Source organism: Acipenser ruthenus, chromosome 4 (genome assembly GCF_902713425.1).
Source record: "Acipenser ruthenus chromosome 4, fAciRut3.2 maternal haplotype, whole genome shotgun sequence".
Taxonomy (NCBI): domain Eukaryota; kingdom Metazoa; phylum Chordata; class Actinopteri; order Acipenseriformes; family Acipenseridae; genus Acipenser; species Acipenser ruthenus.
The window spans coordinates 59,461,261-59,483,384 of record NC_081192.1 but is presented as its reverse complement, the minus strand read 5'-3'; the positions used below and the strand labels follow the sequence as shown (position 1 = coordinate 59,483,384).

The 22,124-nt window shown below is 41.4% G+C and overlaps 1 protein-coding gene across 1 annotated transcript; it reads right to left on the bottom strand.

Annotated features, from left to right (window-relative positions):
* Window positions 1-12,228: 12,228 nt before the first annotated feature.
* LOC131737055 (uncharacterized) lies at window positions 12,229-13,229 on the bottom strand. The gene is made up of 2 exons (XM_059023466.1): window positions 12,457-13,229; window positions 12,229-12,315 (listed from the first exon to the last, which is right to left on the bottom strand). The coding sequence occupies exons 1-2, from the start codon at window positions 13,172-13,174 to the stop codon at window positions 12,260-12,262; spliced, it is 774 nt and encodes a 257-aa protein (XP_058879449.1). The 5' UTR covers window positions 13,175-13,229; the 3' UTR covers window positions 12,229-12,259.
* Between the last annotated feature and the right edge of the window lie 8,895 nt (window positions 13,230-22,124).

Genomic DNA, 22,124 nt, shown 5'->3' with positions numbered 1-22,124 from the left:
ATACCGGAAATCTGTACAAAGAGCAGGGAGAGTTTGTTGAAAATCAAGACAACATCACTGTTTCATTTAACTGTGATGGTAGCCCTGTGTTCAAGTCTTCACAGTACTCAATATGGCCTATTTTGTGCACAGTGAATGAGTTGACATTGAAAGACAGACGTAGTAATGATGTGTTGCATACATTGTGGTTTGGAAGACAAAAGCCACGCACTGACACATATCTTACTCCATTTGTTTCAGAACTACAGAGTTTGCATACTGATGGCTTTGTTTGGTTAAATAAAAATGGACATCAGCATACTAGCAGAGTGCATGCACTAATTTGTGTCTGTGATGCGGTTGCACGTGCCATGGTTCAAAATTTTAAACAGTTTAATGAAACATATGGCTGTGGTTTTTGTTGTCATGAAGGAAAAGTTGTTGCAAAAGGGAAGGGTCAGACAAGAGTGTACCCACTGAGTGCTGAAGAACCACCATTGAGAACAATGGCTGGCACAATTGAGATGGCTGAAACAGCAGTAGAAAGGAACAATGGTCAAGCTGAGATGGGTGTCAAAGGCGTAAGCACCCTACTTTTGTTACCTTCTTTTGACATAATCAGGGGATTTGTACCAGACTATATGCATTCAGTGTGCCTTGGTGTTGTTAGGCAGTTCACAAATCTATGGTTTGATCCTAAATATGCTGAAGAAGAGTTCCATTTGCAGCCTTTGGATTTAAGGGTTATTGATGATGAAATGCGCAACATTAAACCATCTAATGAAGTGAGACGTAATCCGAGACCAGAAAGAAATTTTTGGAAAGCCACTGAATGGAGAGCATTTCTTCTCATGTATTCCCCAGTGATTTTGAAAAATATTTTACAGAGAAAGTTTTATAACCATTGGATGCTTCTTGCATGTGCTCTTCATATTCTCCTCTCTTGTGTGACCACTGAAGATCAGCTAAACTGTGCAGAATTGTGTCCCATTCAATTTGTGTCACAAATTCCAGAGCTCTATGACATTGAGCACTGTTCTTATATCTCTCACTTGCTTGTGCATCTCACACAGAGTGTTATGGATTGGGGTCTATTATGGGCCAACTCAGCATTTGTGTATGAAAGTACCAATGGAAAATTGCTTGATCTGTTCTATGGAACACAAGCAGTGCCTTGTCAAATCTTTAGGAATTTCTTTGCATACCAAAGAGTTATTTGAACTGGTGACTCTGTATTTCACAATGCTTCCAGAGAAGCAAACCTGCTTTTCTATAGACTGACTGGTTGTAATCCTGTGACAAAAATGGGAAACTACATTAATGGTGATATAGTTACCCTGGGAAAAGGTGTAAAAAGACAACTGACTGCCAGTGAAAGAGTGGCATTAGAAAAAAATAATGTACTTAATTGTTACCTGCAGAAGAATCTTGCTTGCGTTTACAAGCGTTGTGTTGTTTTCAAGAAGTTACTAGCAACCCAAGAATATGGAGTAAGTTACAACAGGAATAATTCTGTCATAGCTACACAACACTCCTATGGGTTAATTTCTTCTTTTGTGGTGGTCTGTGGCAAAGTGGTAATGACGTGCAGGTGAGTGCAGTGCAGAAGAATCACACAGACAACGTTGGTACAGGTGCAAGGGTGTTTATTTAATTTAATAAATGTCCAGAGCCTTAAGGCAAAACCTGCAAATAATAATAGTGCTGGAAGTGATACAGCGGCGTGTATCACTTCTATTTCTAAATCCTACGGGTTTGACCCGCAACCCCAAAGTCCCGTTCAGACACCCACACTAAACACAAACACAAAGACAGTGCGTGATTAAAGTGCTAAAGGTGCAAACAAAAGACAGTTCCTGTAGTGCAAAGGTGCGTGGTGAAGTCCGGGTTTTTCGCTGGCCGGCGGCTGCAGCTCCGGATCGTGCTCAGTAATCTTTGTGAGAAACGACACACAAGACAAACAGTGTAAATACACAGACAAGCAATCACTCACGGTTTTAGCACAAACAAGACAGGCTCCTTCTAGGTTATTTGGTTTAACCATCTGCAAAGGAACAGATCACTCAAGCCATGCCCCCTATTTATACCCTCGCCCATGACCCCGAGGTTAACGAGCGCATCCGCTCCTCCAGTCCTCGGATGCCACGCCGCTTACCGTCTGGGTCACTGAGCTCGGGTGCCATGGCTCCGCCCCCTTCCGAACTGACCGACTTCCATCTACCCTACGGAATAAATTGTCGTGCCATTTCATTAAGGGTACTCTGTTCCTCGTATACCGTGCTCTCACAGGTCGAGAGGGAGATCTAACACTAAGACTCATTCGATCTCTGTCACATATCCCACCGCTCAGAGTGGAGCCGAAGGAACACTCGGCTAAACCTACCTTTCCCATTACTCCCCCCTCCCGGGAAAAATAATCCGCATTTTGGTGGTCTTTCCCTGCACGGTGTACCATATGGTACATGAAGGGCTGCAATGCCAGATACCACCGAGTTATCCGGGCATTGCTGTCCTTCATTGTGCTTAACCACTTGAGTGGGGCGTGGTCAGTGACAAGATCAAATGAGTGTCCCAGCAGGTAGTATCTTAAAGAGTGAGTAGCCCATTTCATGGCCAAACACTCTTTTTCGACGACGGAGTAGTTGCGCTCCCGAGGGAGCATTTTTTTACTTATGTACAAAACAGGGTGTTCTACTCCGCCTACCATTTGAGACAGGACTGCACCCAAACCGACATCCGAAGCATCGGTGTGGAGGATGAATCTCTTAGTGAAGTCTGGAGTGATGAGAGCAGGGGCCTGGCAAAGTCTCTGCTTAACAGTATTAAACGCCCCCTGACATTCTTCTGACCATTTAATTAAATTTGGTGCGCTCTTTTTGGTGAGGTCAACTAAGGGATTAACCACTGTGGCATACTCGGGGATAAAGCGGCGGTAATAACCGGCTAACCCCAGTAGCGACCGCACTTGAGCCTTGGTTTTGGGGATTGCCGCGTCTACCAAGGCCTGGACCTTGGAGACAACGGGTTTCACCCTGCCATTCCCCATTACAAATCCCAAATATTGTGTTTCTCTTTTGGCAAACGCACATTTTCGCAAGTTAGCTGTCATCCGGGCTGCCCTTAGAGACTGAAGGACGGCTGTGATCCTAGCCAAATGCTCTCGCCAGGTGGAGCTGTAAATGACCACATCATCAATATACGCTGCCGCATATTCACGATGTGGGTGTAAAACCTGGTCCATCAGTCTCTGGAAGGCAGCAGGCGCACCATGTAACCCAAACGGCATGGTTGTAAAATGAAACAGCCCCTCTGGTGCTGAAAATGCGGTTTTTTCTCTAGACCTACGAGTTAACGGGATCTGCCAATATCCTTTCGTCAGATCCAGAGTGGAGATGAACCTCGCCGTCCCCAGTCTATCTAGGAGTTCGTCGACCCGAGGCATGGGATACGCATCAAACTTGGCAATAGCGTTTACCTTGCGGAAATCAACGCAGAAGCGGTTGGTGCCGTCCTTTTTGGCCACTATCACAATTGGACTGCACCACTCGCTCCTGGAAGGCTCAATCACCCCAAGTTCGAGCATGTCCCATACCTCTTTGCGAACGCCACTCCGTCGACTTTCCGGGATCCGGTAAGGTCTCTCTCGCACTGTGACACCTGGGGGAGAGATAATGTCATATTCAGCGAGGTTAGTTCTACCGGGCGTGTTAGAAAAAACATCGCTAAATTCCTCAATTAACCTACGTAGTTCACGTTGCTGATCAGGAAGTAACTGTTCCCCCATCGAAATGTTCTTTGTGCTAGAGGGTTCTAGCTCGGGCCCTAAATCATCCTCTATATTGCCTGGGGCTATAAATAACACCTCTCTTGCCTGCCAGGGCTTTAATAAATTTATGTGATAAATTTCTTTTTTGTTACGGCGATCGGGCTGTTTAATTTCGTAATTCACCTTTCCTATAGCCCGAATCACCTCATATGGCCCTTGCCATTTAGCACATAGTTTGGATTCCGCTGAGGGAAGTAGCAGCATTACCTTGTCTCCAGGTCGAAAAGTTCGGATTAATGCATTTTGATTGTAATGCTGCTGTTGTCGATGCTGAGCCGATCTGAGATTGTCTTGGGCCAAACGACCGACCAAATCTAGGCGATCTCTCAGTAGGAGCACATGCTGCACTACATTTTTGGACGAGCCTTTGTGCTCCTCCCACCCCTCTCTCAACAGATCGAGAATGCCGCGAGGCTGTCGGCCGTACAAGAGCTCGAAGGGGGAGAACCCTGTCGAACTCTGCGGCACCTCTCTCACTGCAAAAAGGAGGTAGGGAAGAAGCGATGCCCAATGTTTTTGCTCCTGATTCACAAATCGTCTCAGCATCGCCTTTAGAGTCTGATTAAAACGTTCCACCAAACCGTCCGTCTGTGGATGGTAAACCGACGTTCTGATGGGACGTATTTTTAGTAATTTATATACCTGCTGTAGCGTATTTGACAAGAAATTAGTTCCATGATCAGTCAATATCTCGTTGGGGATCCCTACTCTTGCCATAATCTGCACTAGTTCTTTGGCTATCGCAGCAGCACTAGTGGACCTCAATGGAACTGCCTCTGGGTATCGCGTTGCGTAATCTACCACCACTAATATATGCGTATACCCGGAGTCAGAAGGTAGCAAAGGGCCGACTATGTCCACTGCGATGCGTTCAAAGGGGGTGGAAATAATCGGCAGTGGGACCAAAGGGGCGGGGCGCACTCGACCCGGCGCTACTCTCTGGCAGTCTGGGCATGTGGCTACATATTTCGACACTTCTTTATAAACACCTGGCCAAAAGAATCGAGCCAATATCCGTTCCCTTGTCTTGTCAACTCCGAGGTGCCCCGCAAAAGGGATATCATGCGCCAGCCTCATGACCTCCAGCCGACAAGACGGGGGAACCAATAATTGTGTTACAGGATGTCCTGTGCCCGCGGCCAGGTTTACCCTATATAGTAATTGCCCCTTGATAATGAAGTGTGGAAATACTAGTGCCCCAGCGCCTTCAACATCCTTACCTTCAATGGACCGGACCTGTCCCCGAATGTGCACCAGTGATGGGTCATTGTCCTGCTCCCACACTAGGTTCACATTCAAGTGCCACATGTCCGGTATATTGAGCGGGGCGGGAGTAACATCTGCCCTTGATGGCCCAGTAACCTCGCCCTCTCGGTCACACTGCGTTCCGACCCCCTTCGACTGACGTTTTTCACCGTTATAACAGGCTCCCACCAGCCCCCAGCCTTGTCTCATTAACGCTCCCTCCCATTTCCGCAGCCTTCTCTCTTTGTTTGTTTTTTTTGGCCGGAACAGAGGAGAGAACATTTCCGCTTGAAAGGGAAAAACATTACCAATCATTTCCCCTTCTACTTTTTCTGCCACATTTGCATGTATGGCCGGGACTGCCCTTAATTTCAATAAATCTTTATAGTTGGGCCAGTCCCGACCCAGAATAATGGGATGTGGTAACCTTTCCGCTACCCCAACTACCAGGGAACGTTTCATCGGACCGACCGATAAATATGCTTTTACTGTGGGGTATGTTGCCGTGTCTCCATGGATACAGGAGATCGCCACCTGACCTTGTGGCTGCCACACCATACCGCCCAAGAGAGATGCTCTAATTAAGGTCTGACCACACCCTGTGTCCACTAATGCATGGGTCTTCACATTTCCAAAAATCACCTTAACAATACAAGGCCCCTCCCGACCATTTTTCCCTCGCTTACCCGCTTCAGATGCCAGATTACAGACGGCCACGTCACACTCCATCGCAGATGGGCATGACCTAGCCTGATGTCCCGGCTGGCGGCACCTAAAACAGGTAGGGGGAAAGGAGGGCACAGTATTAAATGGTCTGTCCCGCTGCTGGTATGGCAACGGGGCAGGGGCAGCACCTCTACCCCAGCTGGGGGCCAACCTTGGTCTCCATGAAGAGGAGGCAAGGTCGCCCATTGGGGTTGGTGCTCTCGGAGGTCGTTGACCCGGTCCTGGTGGTGGGGCTGATGGAGCAGAGAGAGGAGGTGGGGCTCGGCTGCTCCGTTGAGGTAGCGGGGTGAGTAGCCCGGTCTGGGCGGATACCAGGGAGTCCTCGAAGTCCTCAGCGAGCTTGACTGCCTGTTCCAGGGTGTCGGGGTTGTGGCGCCGTATCCATCCTTGGGTCTCGGCGCCGACCACATGACAAAACTGCTCAATCACGATGGCCTCCCCCATCTGGGCAGTTGTTTTTAGCGCCGGGGTGAGCCAGTGTATCATGTGGTCACAGAGCTTCTGCGCGACCACCCTGGGGCGTACGTTCGGGGACCTCCTGTACTCCCTGAACCTCACTCGGTGCGTTTCCTCCGTAATGTTAAGACGGCGGAGAATAGCCAGTTTTACCAGGTCATATTGAGCGGCGTCGTCATCCCCCATCGCCTGGTAGGCTGCCTGCGCTTCCCAATCAGGCAGGGTCCCAGCTGGCTTGCCCAGAACTGTCGGGGCCATGACGCGGTGGTAGCCAGCCGCTCAAATGCCACCAGGTATGCCTCTGGATCATCATCCGCCGTCATTTTATGCGTCCTTGCTTTGGGCGCTATGAAGCCGCGTTCCGCTGCTGCTGTGGGAGGTATTGCCAGCCCGACCCTCTCGATCAGCGCGGTGTACCTCTCCTCTCTCCGTCTTTCCTCCCCCTCCCGTCTGCTGTCCAGCTGCTCCAGCAGCGCCGACAGTGTTGCGTAGTCCATCCCACTCTGACACCACGTGTGGCAAAGTGGTAATGACGTGCAGGTGAGTGCAGTGCAGAAGAATCACACAGACAACGTTGGTACAGGTGCAAGGGTGTTTATTTAATTTAATAAATGTCCAGAGCCTTAAGGCAAAACCTGCAAATAATAATAGTGCTGGAAGTGATACAGCGGCGTGTATCACTTCTATTTCTAAATCCTACGGGTTTGACCCGCAACCCCAAAGTCCCGTTCAGACACCCACACTAAACACAAACACAAAGACAGTGCGTGATTAAAGTGCTAAAGGTGCAAACAAAAGACAGTTCCTGTAGTGCAAAGGTGCGTGGTGAAGTCCGGGTTTTTCGCTGGCCGGCGGCTGCAGCTCCGGATCGTGCTCAGTAATCTTTGTGAGAAACGACACACAAGACAAACAGTGCAAATACACAGACAAGCAATCACTCACGGTTTTAGCACAAACAAGACAGGCTCCTTCTAGGTTATTTGGTTTAACCATCTGCAAAGGGACAGATCACTCAAGCCATGCCCCCTATTTATACCCTCGCCCATGACCCCGAGGTTAACGAGCGCATCCGCTCCTCCAGTCCTCGGATGCCACACCGCTTACCGTCTGGGTCACTGAGCTCGGGTGCCATGGCTCCGCCCCCTTCCGAACTGACCGACTTCCATCTACCCTACGGAATAAATTGTCGTGCCATTTCATTAAGGGTACTCTGTTCCTCGTATACCGTGCTCTCACAGGTCGAGAGGGAGATCTAACACTAAGACTCATTCGATCTCTGTCACATGGTCCCAATAGCATATCAATGTTTAGAAGAATGCTCTTGTTCAGAGCTGCTAATATTTTACCAGAAGTTAGCCAAGGTGCAGAATCAGTTCACTATTTATGATTCTGATATAAATGTCAATATATCAAAGTTCTTGGTTCAGGTTCAGAACCCTCATGAGTTGATGGTGTGTACATCAAAAGAAATGGAGGCAAAATGCATCCTTTTGCAACATGACAGACTTCTCCACATTGTTAAGATGATATTGTTTGAAATGGACTAGAGATAGGTGACCTCTGAATAAGGATTTAGCTTTTTACCAGTGACGTGCGGTGAACATTAACAAGGTACATGTCAACCCTCATCTTTTTAATTCACGTGTTGAAACTTAAAATAATGTCCGAAATTGAAATTATTTGCTTTTGCTTTATTTCAGATTTTTTGTGTCTTCTGTGCCTGGTGAATTGAAACAGGTGACTGCGTTTCTTGCGGATAAAAAAATACAGTTAATTTAAGTCCCCTTTATTATAAGAAAGTTCACATATAGGGCAAATAAACTGTAGTCTTTACCCTATAATTCACAGAGAAGATATATATTTCAGATTTAAAGAAAATGGGTTTCACAATATCAATGATTAGCCTGAAATCAATTAACATAATTAACATCTTGTTTGTTTGGCAATTAACGGATTATTGACAAGTATTAACTGCTTTTAAGCGATATCTGTTGGTCTGTAAAAGTTTAAAGGGTTGACATTTGACGATCCCCTGAATGCCTACCTTGCTAATATTCACGGCATGTTGCTGCTGCTTACAGTAGATAATGTACCAAGGTTAATACTGTGTGCCATTGGAACTGTTTTTACATAGGGTATAAACAACACACAAGAGTACTAATGGACACATTAGTTATGTATGTTGGAGTTCATGCACCAAGATCTCTTGTTGAAGAATATTCTCCCTTCAGCTGTGACTGCCTATTACACTTCCCTTTCTATGATGTGTAATGTAATATACATGTTTTTCCATATCTAAATTATTACCTTTGTGTCTTCTGTACTATTATATTTTTATGTTTCTTTTTTGTTCTGGACATTTTTTTCATTAAAAAAAACAAAAAACTGTGGGCAATGAGTGAGTTGTGTCAGTTGTTTAGGTCTAACATAAATATTGAACTGATGCTTATACCGTACAACTTGAGTCTTAATAATTCACAAAGGTTCTAGATATTCTTTGTACAACCTGTGTTTACGAAGATATATCAAGTCTAAACATGTTTTGTATTATACTGGATAGTATCTTCTTTATATAGCCTCTGAATTGAAGCTGTATGGGGTTGTAATGTTGTAATGTATCCATATTTGTATCCATATTACCTTGGCAAGCAATTCATCAAATTAAAGATACTCTACAAAGAGCCCAGAAATGACTTGCTTGATTTGTCTTAATCTGGTTTATTAATGGAATTACCACCCTCCTTTTGAGTGAGTGCATAACGTTAAAAAAAGAAAAACTTAAATGAACATAAATAAATGCACAGGTTGTCAGACGTTTCTCTGTCCCTTGATCCGCCTTTCTTTGGCAAATAATTAAATATAGAATGCATGGCTTGACTGCAAGTACATGCTATATAAAACATTATTCTGTTGAGTGTTATTTTATTTTTTAGACATTTAAGCAGCAAGGGTATTCTCAAACAGCTGCATTAATACTGTAACACGGGTATAATGCAGTTCATGGTAAGTGGTTTTATACAAAACTGTAAACCCACAAGAGATATACAACATGACAGACCAGACACAGCAAAACACAATAATAATAATAAAAGAAAACGCCCTCATTACCATTAAGGTGAACTACTCCACTGCTAACCATAAAATTGCCCTTCAGCCACTACTTTCTGCCGTCTTGGAATCCACAGTAACAACTGACTTGCTCCCTTGCAATATTTATAGTTAAGAATAAAATGCTCATTAACATTTACACGTGAAATGTGGGTTTCCATGCAAAACTGGGGATGGATTTCCCGTGTGTTTTGTCATTTACACGAGTAAATGAGATTTACCCTATCCCTCTCTTTGGCCGTTTTTTTCAGCCACAAACTTGATTTACACGAGTAATTCTCCCAAACGTGCATGCGCATCGCGTTTCACGTGTAAATTGACCCGCATGGAAACCCCATGTTAGATGTCTTTAAAGTAATTTTGTTTTTTGTCTCTCAGTCTTAGTCATTCGGCATCTTCTCATGCCCTGCTGCAGCCGCAGCACACACACAGGCACACAGCAGGACGAAAAACATTCCGGAAGTCATTTTTTAAAAAGCGTACAAAAGTTATTTTTTAATAAAAACATTGAAAAATAAGAAAGCGACTAGTTAGTCCCAGTTCTTAGCTTTCGGATGAGTTGTAGATCAGCACTTTTGGGCTTGTAAAATGGGAGATATGGATGCTTCAAACGGGTGAGTGTCAATACAGTTTTCCTTTTGAAGTCAGGCAAAAGTTAAACTCATCGTCAAACTCAAATAAAAAAGCCACACCCACCGCATTGCTAAACCAATTACATGGGGATATTCACCGTAGCCATGGCTATGTCCCAATAAAAACAAGATAGTTGATTGGACGGCTGAGATATGTCATGTTAGGTCACCGTAACAAAAGTTAGGAAATTAGAGCGCATCGGCAGTGTGGGGCTAATTACGTTAGTTTGTTTAATAATTAATTTAAACACTTAATTAACTTGTAGAATTAATACAGTTCAAATGAACATGCGTTAATCAACTTGAATGAATACTATATGACCATTACCATATTAGATCACCGACTAAACACAGACAATCTATTAGTTAACTGTTAAATAATCGGAATATTCATTCACGTTAATTAAGACCTCATCAATATTATTTTTTTTTAATGATGTGTATAAGATCGAGGAATTACAATGAACACACCAAACATCCTCAACCACAACAAGGTAGGTTAAATTATTGTAGCGGATTATTAGATAATAATAATAAGGGTACAGAAAGGAAAAAGAAAATCATCATGAGGTAACAGTTCACATACATATCAAATGCAGCATAAGTCAACACCTATTCTTTGAATGTATATGCTTCTATAGATGCCGTTTTCTAATAATGCAATTAAACTACAGTACAACTTTTGCTCTCCTAACATTCAGTATAGGTTCAACATCTCATTCTCCATCATCCCAGAACGGAGACAGTGTGAAAAACTGCGCAGGTTTGAATATTTATTTTCAAAAATCGTTTTTCAGCTATATTATTAGCGACTGGTCACGTTAGCCAGAGTTACTTGTACTAGTACACATGTCTCGAATATCAAATAAAAATATTTTCACGCTCAACAATCTAGCTAAAATAGCTAAAATAGCTAATATCCTATGGAGCTGCAATCACTTTACCAGGGTATTGTGATGCTAACCAGATGCTAATTTGGAGGGGTAAGTAACACAGCTAAATACAAATTGCGTTTCCACATTGACAATTTGAGGTAAAGTTTTGCTTTCTGCCCCTGGTTTGCATTGCAGCTATCCTCAACTGTGACTAGGATCCAGTCTTGGATTCAAGGCCGGGACTCACAAGGCCAAGACCAAGGTCGAGGCCGGGAGCCACAAGGCCAAGCTGAGGCCAAGGCCGGGAGCCTTTTAGGGCAAGGCCAGTCGAGGCCGGGAGCCTTTAAGGTCAGGCCCAGTCAAGGTCAATGACAAGCATTTTAAAAGACAAGGCCACAGTCAAACATGCAGTTTTATTAATGGGATGAATTGGGTTAGATGTAGACAGTTTTCATCAAATTTGTACAATTGTAAACTGTAAAACAGCTCTTTTCCAAAACGTACAGTGTAGTAAATGTAAACACTTTACTCCATCAGAGTAGAAAACACAGCAAATTAAATGGGAACTTTTTTAGAAATAACTAACTCAGTTACAACTTTTCACTTTTTTATGCTGTACAGGTAATTTTGTAAAGCATTTTTTCATTGAAGACAAAGACATTGACAAAAACAAAGAAAAGCAATTTCAGTATGATTTTCAAAAGGGGCAAAATAAGAATGAGGTTGCAGAGTGATTTCTCAAACCTTATTTGGGTTACTGAATACATGGCTTTCAAGTGGTTTATATAAAATGTGTTGTATACCCACTCCTCGAACTTTTGAAAACCATCAATAATGTAATTTAGTTGCATAAATCAGACTTTAAAAAATGAATTTTGCGACCTAGTTCTTATTTTGCCCCTTTTGAAAATCATGCTGTTTGTGTCAAATCATGATAGCATTTTTTCACAAATACCCTGTGCTCATATTTCACTATTATATGTCTGTTGACCAGATAGACATTCATTCAGAACCACACTGCTCACAAGAAAAACTTGCATTTTACTTATTTGACGAGTTGCACTTTAAAAACACCAACTGTGAGAGAAGCTTGTCTCCCATTCTTGCTCTGTGTGGTCGCATTACCAGTCCACTCTGACTAAATACCCTCTCAACAGGTGCTGATGTGGCTGGAATGCAGAATATCTTTTCCAATAAAGGCAACATCCTTTTGTAAACATTTGTTTCCTGTACTGAACCCCAGCGGTCAGTCCCTGAAGATGTGCCTTGAGTTTGGGAACTGATGTCATCCAAGTAACGTTGCACAATGTTTCTTGTTAATAAAGGTGAAGCAGTCGTCACGGTCTGGCGTCTTGCTCGTACGTGGAAAACAGTGTTCCCTTAGGTACTTTACTTGCTGGCGCCTGTTGTTCTTATGGGCCTGCAATTTCTCTGGGGCACATCAGGTCTACTTGGTTCACAATTTCATCTGAAATTAAAAAATATATAGCACTAAATTCCAGTACATGTACACAATCACACTTCATGAATATGTTTTTTATATATATTTAGAGGTGTTGTAAAAATTTCATAATACATTTAATAAACTTATCAATACTGAAACACTTACCAATGATTTCTTCTCGTATCTTGCTTTTCATTTGGTCATTGCCGGGATGGTCTGCTTCCAACCACAGAAACCCAAATGTGGGATCAAGAACACTGGCCATTGGGTAGAGCATCTCACTAAAAGGCTTTGGATCCTGTCTGTCACTGTGGTCTTGGGTAATTTGTAGCAAATTAAAAAGTCCACTGAACCTTATGTGAAGGGATTGTAGAAGTGCATCTACAAGAGATCTCTGATAGCGAATTAGACCATGCAAGTCCTTTAAGTGCCTATGTAGTGCTATGACAGAAGGCATCACAGATCCAATTGTGGTGTACTGGTCACCCTGTACCAGGTCTGTTGCTTCAGCAAAAGCCTGCAGAACATTAACAAATTCTGTCAAGGCTGCATGATCTCTGGGTGTCGGTAGAAGATGCTCCAGCTGCTGTTCTCTCAGTAACTGACCTAATTTGTACTGATCCAAGGACACAATGATTTTGATTTGTCTATGCAAACTATTCCAGCGGGTTGAATTTGTACTTGGAATTGATCTTCCTGCTCCAAATGTATTTTCAAATGCTTCACGGAATATGGTGCTTTCATGAGAAAGATTTGCTAATTTGCAGTATTTTCCCATTGCTGCTCTGGTGTACACTGAAGGCTTCTTTATTCCATCTCTTACAACAAGTTGCAGCGTGTGTGCAAAGCATGACAAGCGAGTGCATGGTGTCCTATCTAACATACACTGAACATGCTCTGCATCTGCTGTATCCAGGTCTTGCCATATTGTGTCATCGTCAAAACTTAATAGTTCAAGGTACTCTGTATTTTCAGTGGAAGACAATTCATTAATGACTTGGAATGCCTTCTTCATGTTACTGGCATTGTCAGTAACAATGTGAGCCACTTTTTCTTTTATGTTAAATTCCTCCAAAATGTGCTCAATTTCTTCTGCAATTCTTACACCTGTATGACTTCCCTTAAATGCTGCAAATGTAAGAAGGTGTGTTTGAAGTGTATTTTTGACAAATGTATGTCCGGTGACTGCGATAAATGAATGGCAACGCCTGTCTGACCACAGGTCCAGAGTCAGTGCAACAAAATTTGCTACACTTAGTTCTGTTTTAATTTCTTCTTTCTTAGCTTCACACATTTTTGGGATCATGGATTGGGAAATGTGGTGCCTGGAAGGCATCATAAACCGTGGGTCCATAGTTATCATGAACTTTCTAAAATTAGGATTCTCCACAATTGATACTGGTAGCCCACAGGAAACAATAAGACCCTCTACCAAAGCAGCAACCTTTTTTTGTTGCTGAGGATGATTGCTTCCATATTGTGAGTCTGAAGACCAGAAGAAATCTGTCACAGAGGGCTGCAAGGGTCCGTTTGATTTTCCCTCTTTGTAGGAATCAAGAATATCTGGGTGCTTTCTCTTTAGATGTCTGAAACAAATAGTAATAAAAAAATCAACATTTAAGCAATAGTTAGAATGTTTGCATATGTTGTGGCAAAATAAAAAAATGAAAATAGCTAATCATTGCAAAATATTGCCTAATTTCCTAACAATACTTTAGATTACTGTACAACATAATTCCAGTTATAATAATCAATAAGAGTAATATTTGACATTTCATTCCCATTTCTCTCCTTATAAAAATAAATCATTGAATTTAATAATTATTTACATAATACATGACTATATCCAAATTCAACAATACTGAATGTGATCAATTTAATATTTGTCCAATATGCTAATATTTATAACACACCTATTTAAAAAATAATATTACATTGGTTTATTTTTATTATTATTATTATTATTATTATTAGATTAACGATATTTTTAATAAAGGAAACATAAACAGCTCTATTGCAGCTATCTGATTAGAAATCTAAATTATAATCAGGAAGACAAAATAATCAAGACTTAAATAATTCTGAACAGAAGACTTCAAATACACTATAGACTGCTCATTTTTTGTTTGTTTCAATTTGCTTCAACTATATGTATCTAAACATTTTAGTATATATTATATTTACTAAAACAAGAACAAATTAAAAATAGCTAGAAATTCAAAACGACTTTTCCAAAGCATTTACTTTCATAAACATCTGATATTTAAATTATATGCTCGGGTTTTAATGGACATACAAATCTTTAAATAGGCTGTAAAACATCAACGTTATATTAGGATTACCACAGATCGGAATCGTTTTACAAAATGCACTTTTCCATTCAAATGTTAATGTAAGGAACACCTGGATTTTTTTTTCACGTTTAGCTGTTGTTTATTTATTGAAGCCATGAATATACATTTCATAAACAGGGATACAATAAAATACTTACTTATTAAATCCAGATGTTGTCTCTTGCATTAAGACAGTTGGCACTCATTTGTTTGCTTCGATGGAGAAATGTGAAAACGCATATTTAACAATTTTTGGTTCAGTGGCCATTATCAAAAAATAAGAAATTACAAATAACTTAGATAATTTATAGGTGTACGCGAGTCCAGTGTTGTATTTCCAGAGCGGGAAAATAGTTAACTGACTGGAGCACAAATAAAAGTTCATTGGTTATGCTCAGTCAGTGTCAATCGCCGTTTTTTTTTTTTCTAAATACCGTGCGCTGATTAGCTACAGTGAATAAAGTTTGTGCGTGTTGCAACACAACTAATAAATAAAATCCAATTTAACTCCTCACAATAAAATTTTTGGAAAACAGATTCATTTTTAAAAAGTAGAATTAGCAATCAGTTATCAGTAAAAAAAAAAAATTACACGTGACCAGTTTTAAACACCCGAGGCCACACCCCCGAGGCCAAGGCCAAGGACGAGACCTGAAAAAATGTCCTCGAGCCGGCCTCGAGGCCGAGGACTGGTCTCGAGGATAGGGTTACCATACGTCCGTTTTTTCCCGGACATGTCCTCTTTTTTGGTCCTTAACCCTCTATGGCCAAATGTTACCTCAAAGTAACATACCAGTTTTTGCTCCCTTACACACACAAAAACAACATCAACCATAATGCAATTCTCTCTTTTTAAGGGAGGAAGCTAAATAAACTAATATTAGACTTACATTTGGTCACATGACGAGTATTTCCTTTCTTCAACACCTTTTAAAATCAGGATATAGCACGTGTGCGACGGCCATTAGATTGCTCCTAAAAATTGCTCTAAAATAACAATTTTTACAGCTTTTTCTTCAATAAAAAATGGATTCACAATCTTGGGTAAGTTAAGAATTATTTGTCATCACTTTGTCTAATTTTCACATAATATATATTATGATAAATTAATGAAATAGGTATGTTGCCTCAAAGCAACATTGAACCACAATGGAACCTCAATTTCCAACTTATTTTTGTTTACATGTGGTAATATTCTAACGTAATCAGCCTATTATTACCATCATGATTATGATTATCATCATTATTACTGTAATATAATGAATATTGTTCTCCCATATATTTTATTATACTAATATTGAATATTATATCAAAGTTTTTCCTGTACCGGAGAGATTGCAGAGAGTGTGGCATCCAAAAGAAAGAGCAGCTCAGTTTACTGGAGTTTAAAACTGAGGTAGCAAGCTGTCTCTGCAAGCAGAACAAAATCAACCTGAAGCGGAAGGGAAGACCATCCCACTGTGTTGAGGCAAGTCTGGCTGAAAAAAGGAAGAGAGGGCATGTGGGTCCAGTCTGCCAGGACAACACAGACCACTAGCCTATTTGGGCAGAAACCAGAGGTAGATGTAAATACCCAGGCTACCCAGAAGAACTGCTTTGTGGACTTTCACAAGCAGTGAGTTGGACAGAACACATTTGCACAGGATCACTGGACAAATGTAGTTTTTGTTTATTTTTAATTTATTTTTAACTCAAAATGTTGCATTATGATTCATTGTTTTTAAATCTGAGTCAAAATTATCATTTTGTTCCAAGAAGAAAATGTAATGTCATGCATGAAATTAAAATAAAAAGTTTGATTTTAAAAAAACTGTGTTACTCTAATTTGTTCTATAGTGGTTCAATGTTGCCTCAAGGTAACGAACCCCAAAGTAACCCCCCAAATTTTTTTGGGGGGGATTTAAGTTTTGGTAAGGCTAAGTTGGACCATTTTAAGTGCTAAAAACAAATTAAACATTTTTTTCAACAATGTTTTCACAATGTGGGCAATAGAGGGTTAAATCTCCGTCTGGTCGGGTTTTTTAAATTTCTAAAAATGTCCGGGATTTTGCCCTGCTCTTTCCATTGAGCTACAATTCCCAGTGTGCGTATACCCTATAACGAACGGTGTGTGCGTGCGTGTTTAGAAGAGGCCTTTAACGTCTGTGCAGTACGGATATATATATATATATCACGTAATTACGTAATATGGAGTTATCACGTAATAAGAACAAACTGAACTTGCATACAGCCTCGATCGTATTATTTACTTTAATAATATCTACTCTTTGGAACTTGCTGTTAAGGATTGTCAGCAGCTCCTGTGAGCTTCCACGAGGTGTTAGTTCCCTATCACGTAATTACGTGATCGTCATCAAGTAATTAAGTCATAATTTTTTTTTTTATGTGTGGCAGCAATACGCTTCCATAGTGCAGGCACGAGCGTAGCCAACTGACACTGCAGAGCTAGAAGCGGGGTAAGTGGCAGCAGGTGCGAAATAGTCTAGAATTTGATTTGAAATTGTTGAACACTTTTATTTAAATGAAGACACCTACCACCGAACACAATGCCAAAACGAAAGTGTAAATTGACTGCAGTATTACTATTAAAAACAAAATTTCCGTGTTTTCGAAGTGGTCGAGTAGAATGGGAAGCCGAGTGCTTGGTATGTAGAGCTGGTACTTACGTCTCTGTGGCAAATAAAGGTGCTATTGATTTACAATCTCATGTGGAATTGAGAAGCATAAGAAGGCAGTTCGAGGAGAGAGCTCATTAGCAAAATTAACAGATTATTTTGTAAAACCAGGCAGCAAATCAGAGGATGCTGTTACTGCAGCTGAGGGTGCTCTAGCATTTCACACCGTTAAGCATCACAATAGTTTCAAGTCAATGGATTGCACTTCTTTCTGTCTTGTTGAAGAAGACATTCCCTGAGTCTGAGATAGCCTGAAAATGTTCCAGTGCTCGAACCAAGACAGAAGCGATTGTTAACTCTTTGCTTGCACCGCATTCTGTTGACACTGCTCTAAAAGCGCTTGAAAAAAATGACATAGCTTACTGTGGAATTGCTACAGATGGAAGCAATCACGGTTCAGTGAAAATATTCCCAGTAATAATTCAGTATTTTGACTGGAAGAACGGCGGTTTGCAGTCAAAATTAATCGAGGTCCAGAACACACCTAATGAGACTGCCGATACGATTGCGCAATACGTCAAGGAAACTCTGGAAAAGAACGGTTTGTTTGAGAAGTGTATCGCGTTTACGGGGGACAACTGCAATACAAATTTCGGATGACTCCGGCGTGATGAAGGAGGAAAGAACGTGTTTGCAAACTTAAAGAATTTGTTGCAGAAGAGGACTTTAATCAGTGTGGGTTGCCCAGCACACATTTTGAACAATTGTGTCCATCATGGGGCAGACACACTGGATGTTGACATTGAGAACATTATTTTTAAAATTTACCAATACTTTCATATCTATACTGTCCGAACTGAGCATCTGAAAGAGTACTGTGAGTTTGTTGATATCAAATACAGAAAGCTGCTTTCTCACAGCAAGACACGATGGCTGTCCTTATTCCCAGGCATTACAAGGCTGCTACAGATGTTTCCGGCCTTTAAGTCGTTCTTTCTGTCACAGGACAAACTACCCACAATGATTAAGACATTTTTCGAACATCAAATGTAGAGCGAGTTTTCTCACTGATACAAAGCCAGTGGACAAAGGAAAGGAACCACTTGACTGTTGAGTCGCTGAAAGGGATTCTACTTGTACAGTACAGTTTCAGACAAACGTCTTGCAAAGACTTTCATGCCTACTTGATGAGCAATCAACCACTGCTGAGAAAGGTGCGATCTACAGAGAAGTATGCATGGGCACATCAGGAGGAAGAGGACTGAAAAAGGACTGGTGGATGTAAAAAGACATTTAAATTCGTTGTTTTTTTTAGGCCATTACACTTTTTTTTTTTAAATAAATAGACACTGAAAGGGATCACATTTCAGGCAAAGACTTTCTTTTATGGCTACTTGATGAGCACATCAGGAGGAAGCACAGAAGAAAATGACTCACCACATGTAAAAAGGTACATTTAAATTTGAATGACTTTGATTTCTGAGGCTATAACACTTGTTGTAGATGTGTAGACGTGTAGTACACAGTGTATATATATATATATATATATATATATAAACACATATTAATACAACTTGAGTTGGTAGATACACCAACCCCCCCTCTCCAGAGTGTCCTCTTTTTTGTAAGTTCAAATATGGTAACCCTACTCGAGGACCCAAGACTGCTAGGATCATATTATTTTTTACATTTGGATGTTGTATATATGTGTATAATCCTTTGAAGCTAAATCGTCTCATCTGTCCATATTAGACACACAACTCTACCGTGCCTTTTGTCTAGCAGGGCTTTTCAGCAAGTAGGTTGCTTCTCTCCCCTGAATATGGTCAAGTATCTATCGAAAACTCCCCTCCACTTTGCAAGTAGGCTAACAGTAAAAGTAACAAGCCAGCCAGCTGTATGACAGAGGACAAACAGGCAGGGGAATGAAGTTGCCGTGTTTCAGTAGGCCTATCCATCTCCTTAAATATTTTCTATTAATTGTGATACATTATGGGAAATCACATTTTGTAACACACTGAATTCTGATAAGCAAATACCTACATATCTAGGATAATAATACATGAATAACCGTTAATCTGGAAGCCACAATTTTGTTTTGCTGTGCCCAAGTTGAAACAGGTGCTACAGGCTGACATATTGGTTTAATGCTTCATGTAAGAGCTTGATTTCAAGCTAATACCCAGGCCAATGTTGCGAGTACAATGCCACATAGGTAGGAATCACACAGTTGACCCTATTCAAGCTGTAATGCTGCATTTGTTTTGTTGCAGATTGATGAATCTGTCATCCCTCTCATGGCTGATGGCGATCTTGCAAAATACATCCCCTTGTACAGAGACAGGATTTCGGTTGTGGCATTCAGCAGAAGACCTAAGGCATCGACTGCGACCGAGTCAAGGAAGAATGCAATCCTGGAAAGGTTGAGAGGCAGGTTATTACCTGGAGAGGACAAGCCATCTACTCCGAGAAAGTCGACAAGGCTAGGGAATACTAGTGCCCAAAAGAAACAACGCAGGGTTGAAGTAGGCTGGATGGACTTTCATGAGAAAGATCAGTGTTACGAACAAGTTAGAGCAATAAAAGGGGGAGGGACAAGACATCTCATTGTTGACAAAAAGATAACAGTTGAAATAAAAGTAATGGCAGAGGAACTATTTTTTCCAAACTGACTTTCTAAAAAGAAAAAGCTGGCATATTACACAGAAATCAGAGACTTCTCTCAGCTCAAATTGAACAGTTCAAGAACTGTAGATGAACTTTATGAGGAAAGTAAAGTGAGACTCAGACTCTATCTTTGTACAAAACTGAGCACACAAGAAGAGATGGGTGAGCCGACAGAAGCTGAACCTGTCTCCAGTCCGACTGCCATTATCAGCACCCCAAGCTCCTCCCCTGCACAATCACAGTTCAGTGAACTGGATATAAATGTTAACCATCACCTTGTGAGTTCAGATCTACTGACAGTTGACCTTACAGAGTTGGAGATGTCTGACTTTTTGGGTGCTGCCAGCAATCAGATTCCACACAAAATCATTGCCAGACGACATTGTAGATGATGATGAGGTTGTAATTGGGGCTGTTTCAAATGAGAACCTACAAATGGATGACACCGTGCCCTGGCAAGAGGAAGTAACACACCCTTCTGAATCAACTCCAGTAACAACAACTGTGATGGTGAGGAGAGGCCACTGCCTCATTGACTTGATCACTGCATTTAAAAACCCTGTCATTTCAGAAACTGATGTGCATATTAAAATGCGACTACCAAATGGAGACCTGGAAGAAGGAGAGGGAGTGGTTCGGGACTGCTTAACAGAGTTTTGGACAGACTTCTACAGCAGGTGCACTTTGGGGGCTGATGGGGCCAAAGTTCCATTCATCAGGCATGATTATCAAGCAGAGGAGTGGCAAGCCATTGCCCGAATCTTGGTAAAAGGGTGGAAGACAACAGGTTACTTCCCTGTCTAGCTCGCAGACCCCTTTTTGGAGGAAGTTCTCTACGGTGCAAGCACAAGCAGCCTTACAGAGTCATTTCTACAATATGTTTCAGATCAAGAGAGAGGTCTTTCTGAAAGCTTTAAATGACTTTGATTCGGTTGATATTGATGCTGTCTTGGATGCCCTGGGTGCACATGACTGTCACAGCTCACCCACCAAAGACAACCTGCTCCCATTGTTGTCTCAGCTTGGACACAAGGCTCTCGTTCAGGCACCCATGTATGTCATTGACTGTTGGAGGCCTATAATGTTGTCTTTGATAAGCACCCTTCCCCCAGATGCCCTGCACAGGATCATCCAGCAAAAGACGCCAAATGCAAAAGCAGTCAAAGAACTCTTGGTGTTCCCTCAAGCAATGACACCCATTGAGAATAGCATTGCTCGTTACCTAAAGAAGTATATTGGCGAAGTTGATGTCACCACACTTCAGCTGTTCCTTTGCTTCTGCACAGGGTCAAACCTACTGGGAAATTCCATCCATATTGACTTCATAGACACCACAGACTTTGAGAGAAGACCTCAAGCACACACCTGTAGCTGCTACTTAAAGTTACCACGCAGCTACAGCAACTACCCAGACCTACACAGTGATTTTAATGCAATCTTCAAGAGCTCTGTCTGGGTCATGGACATAATATAAGTTAATGAGTAGATCAACCAAGGTCAAGGCAGATACAGTAGCTGTACTAACGGGCAGCACAACATGGTTGTAGAACGATGACTAAAGAATAAGCTATTGATGACCAGGCTGAATTGTTTCTTGAATTGTATTTGTCAATTGCAGATTTCTTTTTCAAATTGTAAAGTTTCATAGATAGTAGGCTACAACTATCATTCCCAATTCTGAAATTCATTTTAAAGGATTTTACCTTTTGTTTTAGCACTTAAAAAAATGGAGCTTCAATGACAATATGCATGCCTGGGTCAAAGATTTAAATGCAGTACTCTTGAGCTCTGTGTGGGCCATGGTCATGAATAAAGAGCTCAGGCAGATAGCTGTACTACAGGACAGCACAACATGTTTTTATAATGATATGCATTTTTGGACAAAGGTGAAAAGATAATGAATGAATGACAATGAACACGTTGTTTAATGTAAGAGCTTTAGAGCTAAAAATGTGTCTTCATACTACTGTCAGAAATGACCTCAAAAGTACAACAATGTTAGATTAAACTGCAGAATCCAATGTTGGATTAAACTGCAGAAGTGCACATTTGTCATTTTCATGTTAGCCTATACTGTTTGTGTTTGAAAACAAACAAAAAAGTTATCTTTTCCAATTCTCTACCCTTCACCTAGCGTGCACTCCTTCACTCCCCCTCATACATTTGATAGCATTGGATTGGTGCAAGCATGGCTGGAGGGAGGTTCCACCATATTCCT